This window comes from Poecilia latipinna, unplaced genomic scaffold (genome assembly GCF_001443285.1).
Source record: "Poecilia latipinna isolate Pla-1442-1.1 unplaced genomic scaffold, P_latipinna-1.0 Scaffold356, whole genome shotgun sequence".
Classification (NCBI taxonomy): Eukaryota; Metazoa; Chordata; class Actinopteri; order Cyprinodontiformes; family Poeciliidae; genus Poecilia; species Poecilia latipinna.
Window position 1 is genome coordinate 524,213 of NW_015112972.1, and position 10,783 is coordinate 534,995.

A 10,783-nucleotide genomic window follows, 5' to 3' on the forward strand; every position below is an offset into this window, starting at 1 on the left:
GTGATGATGATGATGGTGGTGATGATGGTGATGATGATGATGATGATGATGGTGATGGTGATGATGGTGGTGATGATGATGATGGTGATGGTGGTGATGATGATGGTGATGATGATGATGGTGCCTGGCCGACGGATCGTCTTCGTTTCTGTCTTTAACGCTGAAGATAAATTCCCTGCTGGTTTCCAGTGAAGCCAGCAGCAGACGGACGAATCGCTCCAGTCTGAAATGAGTCGGGAATCCTGCGTCGTTTTCACGCCGCGCCTTTGAGGTGATGCAATAGGCTAAAGGGTGATAACTGAAGCTGCATCAGTGGGCTTCCCGTCTCAACATGATTAGGATTCATGACCGTACGGAGGAGTGTGACTGGCAACAGACGTCTCCAAACATTTGATCAACTTTGTTTTTAATTTCTTACATTTGCAATTAAGATGGCCGACACATGAATGATCTGTGAATGCCTCACTGACAGTTTCTCCCCTCAAGCATTTTTCTGTCTGCAGCGTATTGTCTGCAAATCAAACTAACAGTCTCATATTTGGGGAAATAAACGGATTATTTTGTGGCTGAGATGCAACTGACAGGAAGATCCATTTCATTCTGTGTGAGTAATAAATATAAACGTTGATAGAAATGGATTCATGATGATGAAGACACACACAGTCGGATGGTAAGGTTTTTATTCTCCAGCTGTCGTATCTTAGTGATGCTAAGCTAAGTGATGTTCATCAGCGCAGACAGAGCGTCTGCTCAGCGTAGCACCAGATTAAATATCTGGATGTTTCTGTGACATCAGAAAGTCGCTGCCATCACGGCGGATCAGACGTGTCCTCATGGCGTCTGCGACACACGTCTCAATAGGTGGAGCTTCATTTGATCGTTTTAGAAACTTTTCTTTAAAACATGATCTGGATTCTTAATCACGACTGACACTTTGTTATATTTCCTCAATCAGAATCATATTTTTATATTTCTTCAATAAAACAGCCATTACCAGAGCTCATATCAAAAATTATACACAGTGCAAAAACACTAAATCTGACCAAGTTCCGTTTCTGTAGTTCCACTGAAAATGTCTTAGTGCACTTAAAATAAGACAAAACTACAAAACTATTAAGTTAGTTTTCATGGGAGTTTGTTTAAAGTCAATAATTCCTTTATAATGATGAAAATTGAAATTCACCTACAACATGGGAAAAATGTTTTAAGGGAAACAAATTGCCAGTTAATCTAAAACATCCTCTCTATAAACCGAGCTTCATTATTTCCTGTTTCCATTTCAACTAGAGAGGCAGGACTGAGCCGAAGTCACTCACCGTGAGCGTGTTCTCCGACCGGACAGGAAGTCCGGAGACGTCCACCTGCGCCCGGTCATCTACATGCGATCCGAAGCCGTGGACCAGCAGCACCGGCCCGCAGGACTCCACGTCCCGGCGGGGAACCAGGTTCAGGTCTCCGTCCACGTGGAAGCTGGGATCTGACACCTCAAACGACACGTCCTCGTTCCCCGCGCAGTCATCAAACTCCACTGCAAGACACACACACACACACACACACACACACACACACACACACACATTGCTGTGACATGTTCCCAGCAAATTACAAACAACAGAACCGCAGGAGGAGCGGCGGCCATGACAGTCACACAGCAGAACCTGAGAGGCTGTCAAACAACACATGAAGCAGGAGGCTTAGATATAAACACATCGCCGGAGGAAAAACACGCAACGGAGCAAAGAGCAGGATGTTCAGAGGGAATGTCAGCAGCGCTCCACCTGAGGCTGCTGCAGCGCAACATGCTGGCCTGTCTGGACGTATTAACATCCCCGGCTTCCTGGGGGCGCTGTGGTGGCGCAGGGGTCAAGAAACCACATATGGAGGCCTCACCGGTCCGCTTCCCGGCTTGGTGACCTTTGCTGCATGTCTTCCACCATCTCTCATTACCTGTCAATTCACTATCAAATAAAGGCCACTAGAGTCAATAAAACCTTAAAAAAATAAATACTGAAAAAAGCCTCCAGCTTCCTGCTGCAGACAAATCACAGAAAAAACTATTTAAATCCACAGGACCACAAACGCATCACGCAGTGACTCCTGTCTGCTCCCTCTCCACCAGGAGTTATCCCTCATCATATTCAGATTTATCTCACACCCACTGGGCCTGCAGCATCCATCACCTCCCAGTCAGCGCTGCTGCTCCTAACTGGGATCAGACGGAGCGTCCAGTACCGGATCGGACCGAGCGTCCCGTACCGGATCGGACCGAGCGTCCCGTACCGGATCGGACGGAGCGTCCAGTACCGGATCGGACCGAGCGTCCCGTACCGGATCGGACCGAGCGTCCCGTACCGGATCGGACGGAGCGTCCAGTACCGGATCGGACCGAGCGTCCCGTACCGGATCGGACTGGGCAATTTGTTCTCCATTCATGCTAAAGCAGATATAATCAGATAACGAAGCTCATCGCTGCTCAGAGCTGGAACAGGGCAGAGAGACGGAGACGACTTCTGTGGTGACTAAGCTGGAGCTTCAGGCCGGCCTTCCCCTCCGCTGAGAAACAGAAACTGTTCACAGGATAACGAGCTGCAACCACCAGAACAAACTCTGCAGAAACATCTGCTCTATGCTGAGACTTCCCTGCATATATTGACTTTAAATCACTCATATAGTTTTAATTACCTGCAGAGAAAAGGAGCATAAACACCTTTATGTCCTCTAATAAAACCAGGCCGTTACAGCGTTTGTATTTCTGGAGGGATTGTGTTGATGCTCGGAGCGACGCAGCAGGGACGCCGTTTAACAACGGCAGCCATCTATTAATGTAATTAATACTTTTCTCTCTGCTGCTTTAGCCGTCCATCCTTCAGCAGCGAGCAGCAGAGCCAGGCCTGGTTGGCCCTCCCTCACTCTGATCAGGACGCTCATTTGATACACTTAACCTTTGTATCCGTTCAGTCTGCCTTCTATCGCCTCTCTGCAGACAAAATCTTTATTTACCATGGAGAGGAGCAGAGTATCAGAGAGAACATGAAAAAGTAAAATTAATCCAAAAAATGGCAGAATTAATACGAGTCCAACAGGCAGCGAGTGAGGAAGTCAGCAGCTTCTGCAGGGAAACGCCGCGCTATCACACAAACTCAACGCTCTCTTCTAAGCTGAAGCATGAAAGATGTGTTCATTTCCATCCCCATTACAAGCCCCAGATTTATTTCAATAACATGGCTGACTCTTTAGAGGCTGCAAATTGCAGCACCAAACAGTGTCAGTGGCATTTCAAAGGCAGCCGAGTGTTTGATGGTATTCTAATGCTGTCAGGTTTGGGGGATTTCTCTGAACAAACTGAATTGGCAGCTTTGAAGTCAGACAACAATGACAGAATGTAAGTTACCCGACTTCAGTGCCGCTGCACAGCCACCACTCCTCCAGAACCAGCAGAACACGGATCAGAGACGCCGACATCTCCACAGCATTACTGCAGACAGGAAGCACAGCTAATGCTTAGCTTAATGTTTTATATTTATATGAACTAAAACTTATGTGATCGACCATCAGGCTGTGAGAGAGCAGCCACGGCTACACAGCTCCGCAGCTAAACTTATCAGGCCTAGCCTGCTAAACCATGGTTAGCATGGTTAGCCTGCTAACCATGCTAAACTGTCCCTGGTTATCAAGCCTAGCCTGGTTAGCAGTTAGCAGCTAGTGACCTTTGTTTTAGCTGAGAGGTTTTCCAGCGTTGGCTAGTCCAGTATATCCAACTTCCTGTGATACGCTCAGGTGGTTTCTATCTGCTCTCTAGCGCCACACTGTGACAGCCTGCAGGAACAGCTCATGTAACTCTGGAGACAATAATTTGCTTTTTAGAGGCTTCTGTGAGATTTGTTTTAAAGCGCCATTCATTTTCCTTGGTGCTGATTGGCTGAAGCTGTAAGAGCAGAAATAGGGCAGATTGTAGATTTTAGTTTCTATGGTTGCAAAGTTTCCACTGCCTGTATTAATGCTTGTTAAAGTATATTTAATGTCTGAACTGTTGAAATAGTTATAATTATTTTTATTGGTCTGCAGTGATTTCAGATTCAGCTGTTCATGGAGAAAAAACAAACGCTCTTTAAATTTAAAACAAAGTTATTTCAGTTAGAGGGCAAAGAACCGAATCACTTTGGTGACTTAAGATATTCATTTATACATTTACAGTTTGACCACATATTTAAAAAGTTAATAAATCTTCAGTTTATTTTTATTAACTAGTTTATCTTTCATAGCTAAATCCTTGAAAACACAATCAACAAAATACATTTGAATACATATTTTTTCAGCGGAGAGGCATAAACTCCTTGATAATGCTGAACTCTACCATTATTAAGCTGCTTCCAGCTTTTGTCCGTCACATAAATGAGATTTCTTTCCTTCCTGTCAGGTACTAAAGTTTTCCTTTGAGGTGTTTTGAAGACTATTTTCTGTCTTGTACCAAAATGTCAAGCCTCCATGATGGCAGAGATGTGAATCAGAGTAATCTGAAAGGTGGCAGCGCGGCTGAGAGCTGCCGAGTGAAACCGCGTCGCAGCGGCTTCTCAGTAATCACCTGGCAGTAAGGAGCTGCTGCTGGGATGGATGTCACCTCAGAGCGGCCAGACTGGGAGACTCACCCGGATTCTCGTCCAGGTTGTTTCAGATCTGATCAACTACGGGAGCCCAAGAAGAACAATCCTTCATCTCCACTGCAACAGATTTATAAATCCTCCAGCATCACATCATGAAAAAACCAGTTATTATTATTCATCACATCCAGCAGTAAAATCTGATTCAGTCTCTTCTGATCTTAGAAGCAAAGATTTCTCATTTGGGTTTCTAAATGATAACAGTGAATGTTAAATATTCTTTACCAAATCAACAAACATAATTCAGCTCTGTAGTTTATTAGACGGCTGCCTTATGTTCAGTTTATGACACTCGGCATGTTTGGTGAGATGTCTGACCAAACATATGAAGACAAACTTATTTACCTTCTCACTCGTTTTTAGACCAACTTCTCTAATTCTTTCAGTTCTTACTATAAAAAATGTCGAGTTAAAAGTGCATCGGTCTCCTTTCACAATGTTTTGTGGAAAATTGATGGAATATTTTGCTATTTCATGTTTTTGTAGCCTAAACACTCAGAATGCATCTTGGGAAGCTCAGATAACATGAAATGCTGGTTGACAAACTTTTACATCATCTTCTGCTGTTTTCTCAGTGTTGTACTCCCTGTAGCAGCTGGTCAGCGTTCTGATTGGCTGTGGCTCCTTCCTGGAGGCGGGCATCGATAACGACATGATGCTGCCATCACCTGGTTAACGTTTTTATCTTTCTGTTGCCAGATGAGATGCTCCTGGATCACTTCTTCTGGGGTCAAGCCGAGTTTATTAATATTTCACATTTCATCAACATTTCAGTTCAAAGCGCCATGAAAGCCTTACGCAGTAACCAAACCAAACCGTACCAACTTTATTCATAAAGCTCTTTAAAACAACCACAGCTGATACCAAGTGCTGTACATTAAAACACAACATAATAAAATAAAAAACTCTTGCAGTTTAAAAACAAACATACAAATTAAAACTGGATCATGCTGTAGTTGAAAACCAATTAAAATCGATGGGTTTTAAGACGAGCTTTAAAAGAGGACAGTGAAGGCAAGTCGTTCCATATGGGGCCCCTGGCAGAGAAGCCCTGTCCCCTCTGAGCTTCCTGCTGGACCTCGGTTCCTGCAGGAGCAGCTGATCTGCCTGACAGACCGATGGGGTATATAAACTATGAAACAAGCAATAAACATAACATTTTGTGAAAAGCCACTGATAAAAACAAGCTGCTGTGGGATTAAATCTGCTGTTTCTAAGGATTATGATGTTTAAATGGTTAAAATCATCTGAATCTGAGCAGCTGATCATTTGAAACATGTCAACATGTTGAACTCTGCGTTTGATTGGCTGCATCACAGAATGGCAATGTGTGTGACGCAGCCAATCAAAATGAATGAGTGAGGTATTAATGAATGAGTAAGGTATTAATGAATGAATGAGGTATTGATGAATGAGTGAGGTATTAATGAATGAGTGAGGTATTAATGAATGAGTGAGGTATTAATGAATGAGTGAGGTATTGATGAATGAGTGAAGTATTGATGAATGAGTGAAGTATTAATGAATGAGTGAGGTATTGATGAATGAAGTATTAATGAATGAGTGAGGTATTGATGAATGGGTGAGGTATTGATGAATGAGTGAGGTATTGATGAATGAGTGAGGTATTAAGCTGTGATGAAATGAATAGTTTAGAGCAGCAGAATCACCTTCAGGTGACGACGTGCTGATCTAGAGAGAAATATCTACGCTGTTCGGTGAATATTCTTTAATATTTTCTAGCTCTAATCAGGGAAAACGTGTTTAATGAAAAAATGGATTTAACTGATGCTGAAAAGCATGGCCTAGTCAAAGTCCAGATCTTACTGAAAATCTGTGATGTTGTCCTTCCAGCCTGACATTTTCATGAGTCATAAACATAAATATACGCTGCGTTGATTTCACCTGGGATTATTTATTCTCAGGAAGAAATCCCCCCATGCTGCTTTAATACTGAAGTTGATTTTATAGACTTAATTTTTTAATTAAACATTTAATGTTTAATTTAAGCAGATGCCTCCAGATATTTCATTCTCGGTTAAAGAAACTTTAAACAGATTTAAGTTGGGAGCATTTAGAAACACAGACATGGTTTAGACAACATTTAAACTCTCCATAAGTGTTTAAGACATTTTAAATAAAATATAACTGTTACAGAGTAAAAAATGAATTTAAAGAATTGAAAACGCTTCTAACATCAGTTGGTGAAGCTTTAGAGGTAAAATCACCAGTTAACTCAGAAACATTTTACAATCTGACGACCATTCAGAGAAAAATCCAGATATTTCAGGATTCAAACCTTTTCCTTTAACTGGATGAGGAAAAGTTTTCTGGAGCAGCGAAGATCTAAAACGTTCCTGTTTGAAAAACTTCCTTCCACTCATTCAGCCTCAGGTGAACGAAGCAGCAGCGCCGAGTTACGGGACGTTTTCAGATTAAATTATTCGGTTCAACGTGAAAATATCATCCAGCAGCTGGACGGGTCCGATTGGAGATGCTGGGTTTGTTCTCAGAATCAGAACCAGACTCTGGTTCTGATTCTCCGTTTCAGACGGAGAAACAGGAAAACTGCTGGCGCTGGCCAGCGCAGGGCGACCGCTCCGTTATTACCCAGGATGCACCTGACCCGCCGGGTCAGAGCGGCACCGGGTCAGAACGATACCAGGTCAGGACGGCACCGGGTCAGAACAGTACCGGGTCAGAACAGCATCAGGATCCAACATGGCGGTTGAGTCACATCAGATTAAATTATTTCTGCTTCATCACATCAGAAAATCAACAAAACAAACTGCAGGTTTTTAATCTGAAGCTCTAAGAATGATTTCAAATATTAAAGCATAAAAGTATAAAAGCTAAAATATGTTTACTTGAAAAAGTTTTAACTAATTGTATTTTTTATGTTTTAGCTATTTAAAGTAGATTTATCATCATGTTTACATCATATTACAACAAACTGTTATTTAAGTCTGTTTTCATCGTTTACAGCCCGATAAAAACCGTCACCTTTATGTCACCATAGACATAATTATAAATTATATTAAATATTATTATATTTATAATATAAATTATTATAAAATATTAAATTATTATAAAATCAATATTATATAATATAATAATATAACTTATATTATGTCTATGGTTTTCACTCACCAACATGTCAGACACAAAATCTCACAAAATCTCTCGAGATAAAACGTGAGTTTTAAACAAACATGGCCGACGAAGAAGAAACAACGGAAAAGACGGCAGGAATATCCCTGACTGGGTCATAATCAGAGCGTCCTTCACCTGAAACTCGGCTCCGATCTGCATGTTCGTCTCAGTGCGAACCAGGATGTTCCTTCAGAACCGACTGAACAGAACCCAGCTGAGTTCTGCTGCTGAGCGTCTCCGACCCCTCATCACCAAACTGGATCGCCTCCTCAGTGATCCAGTTTGGTGATGACCTCCAGCGCCCTCCATGTTTGGGACGTGGAGCAGCAGCTTCATGTCAACATGGACCAGAACCTCAGAGGAGCGGTTCTGATTGGCTGCCAGAACCTCTGAGGAGCGGTTCTGATTGGCTGCCAGAACCTCTGAGTTGCGGTTCTGATTGGCTGCCAGAACCTCTGAGGAGCGGTTCTGATTGGCTGCCAGGAACCAGCCAGAGGAGCGGTTCTGATAAAGGGAGAATATTTATATGCAGCAGATGATCTTTAACTGTCTACATAAATTCAGTTATTCCAGCCACGTGTTGCAGGAATCATATTCATCCTTAACAAAAGGAACAACAGGAACCATAAGCTTATTAAATTTGCTTCTCTCTGAATCTTTTCTTTGACATAATTGCAGCGTGTTGCTCTCCCGGCGGACGCGGCGATTCTGTTAATAATCAGCGGCGTTCATCAGGATGCAGACCCAGTCGGACTCTGCTCTGCTGCGTGCTGATTGGCTGCAGCCAGATAACCCACAGACAGTATTCTCTAAAGGTTTCTGACGCCTCCTGAATGTGTTGGTTTGTTCCAGTGGACGTTCTGCGGCATTCCTCAGATCCAAACCAGGCCAACCGGAGGCTGCATGTATGAAAGCGATGCTGTAATTCATAGATCAGATGCACACGATGATCGCGCTCTTTCATTTCTTGCAGTGTGGAAGCAGGTCTAATGCTGACAGTAAACATCTGGTGTCTGCATGCATGCAGGCATGTTGAGTCCGGAGGCGCAGGCTTTGAAGTTTCCTGTTTTCACCTCCTTGTTTATGAACTTCATTCCAAACACGAAAAGAAAACGCGTCGAGGCGTTTCAGGGAGCCGCTGACGGACCGCGGTCTCTGAGAAGTAGCTAATAATAAAACACAGTAATCTTTGGAAATGAGATCATTAACAGGTTCTGATGGTGGAAATGCAGCCAATGTGAAACATTCTGGTCCAAATCAACACATGAAGACAAAAATAGTCTGTTTGTTCACAAACTGAAACGTTCGGCTGCAGAAAACGTTTTTCTCTATCCGAACGCCAACATTTGGTCTAAAGATCCATTTCTGAACTACTGGTTTACTCCAGCTCAGGACGTTTAGACTTCAGGGCTTTTTTGGAAAGGAGATGAAGATGGCCAGACTGAGGAAGAGGAGAAAAATGGCTAAAACAGAAGGCCGGACCACACCGGGCTGCAGACGGTGCAGAAGAATCCAGAACAGATCAGAAACGTCTAAATGTTTAACTATTTAATGTAGAGCAAAGTAAAGATGCTCCAAGTTTTGGACCATTAGGTGGAATCGCCTTTAGCCATTTCAGGGGCTGCAATCAGAAGCCAACTTCATCTGCATAATGATGAAATCACTGCAAAGATGGTCATGGTTAGCATCAAAAATATTTAACCAAATTAACTGTTTGTTACGATTTTCACTTTAAAGGCCCATTAACTTCCAATTTGATTTGATTTTGCATTAGCTCCTGCTAACAGTGTTATCTCATTATAATGGTCTTAGCTACCGCTAACGATCTTAGCTCCTGCTAACGATCTTAGCTCCCACTAACGGTCTTAGCTCCTGCTAACGGTCTTAGCTCCAATTGACGGCATTAGCTCCCACTAACGGTCTTAGCTTCCGCTAACGGTTTTAGCTTCCGCTAACGGTCTTAGCTCCCGCTAACGGTCTTAGCTCCCACTAACGGTCTTAGCTCCTGCTAACGGTCTTAGCTCCAATTGACGGCATTAGCTCCCACTAACGGTCTTAGCTTCCGCTAACGGTTTTAGCTCCCGCTAACGGTCTTAGCTCCCGCTAACGGTGTTAGCTCCTGCTAACGGTGTTAGCTCCAGCTGCTCTCCTGTTACTCTGCTACAGCTACTGTAATCGCATAGAAAAATGATTTCCTCCAAAAACAACAGCGACAGAGCTGGTTTAGGCTTTTTAACATAACTGAAAATAAATAAAAAGTGCAAATTAAATGAACTAATTTTTCTAGAAGAAGAATATCTGACTGATAAAACCGACATTTTATAATGAAGCGCTCTACCAGCTTTTGGAAATCTGAGATGCAGCAGAGCGAGGTGCAGAATCCTCAGGAGGATTTTAGAACTTGTTTTTGTAACCTGGAAATAACTGAGTGAAATTTCATCACACGGATCCCTGGCAGCAGAGAAGGTGGGAAATGTAAACCGGATCAGAACCAAACCCCTCAGTGGATAATATGGAGGGAAGCTCACAGCGAACGCTGCTCCGTCCAGGATCCACAATCTGCTCCTCCTCCTCCTGCTCCTCCTCTCGGTGGGGTCCAGCAGTCCAGCAGACAGGAAGTCCACTTGAGTCCGGAGGGAGGAAAACTTGGGTATAAGGAAAACTGAGTGGAGGAAGATTATTTAGTATTTCCAGATTTCCCAGATGTTTATCACACACATAGTAATAAAGCTAATTTGTCTGTGAAGGAATTTAGCAGCTGGCCTTCACCTGGCTTCACCTGGCCTTCACATGGCCTTCACATGGCTTCACCTGGCCTTCACCAGGCTTCACCTGGCTTCACCTGGCCTTCACCAGGCTTCACCTGGCCTTCACATGCCTTCACCTGGCCTTCTACTGGCTTCACCTGACCTTCTACTGGCTTCACCTGGCCTTCACCTGGCCTTCCCCTGGCTTCACCTGGCCTTTCCCTG

General features: G+C 43.4%; 1 protein-coding gene across 1 annotated transcript in view; it reads right to left on the reverse strand.

Annotated features, from left to right (window-relative positions):
* Window positions 1-10,783, reverse strand: part of cdh13 (cadherin 13, H-cadherin (heart)) — a 319,277-nt gene that overhangs the window by 259,404 nt on the left and 49,090 nt on the right. Inside the window, exon 3 of the mRNA XM_015036051.1 lies at window positions 1,317-1,528. Coding sequence (XP_014891537.1) covers window positions 1,317-1,528 — 212 coding nt within the window. The remainder of the gene's footprint in view (window positions 1-1,316; window positions 1,529-10,783) is intronic.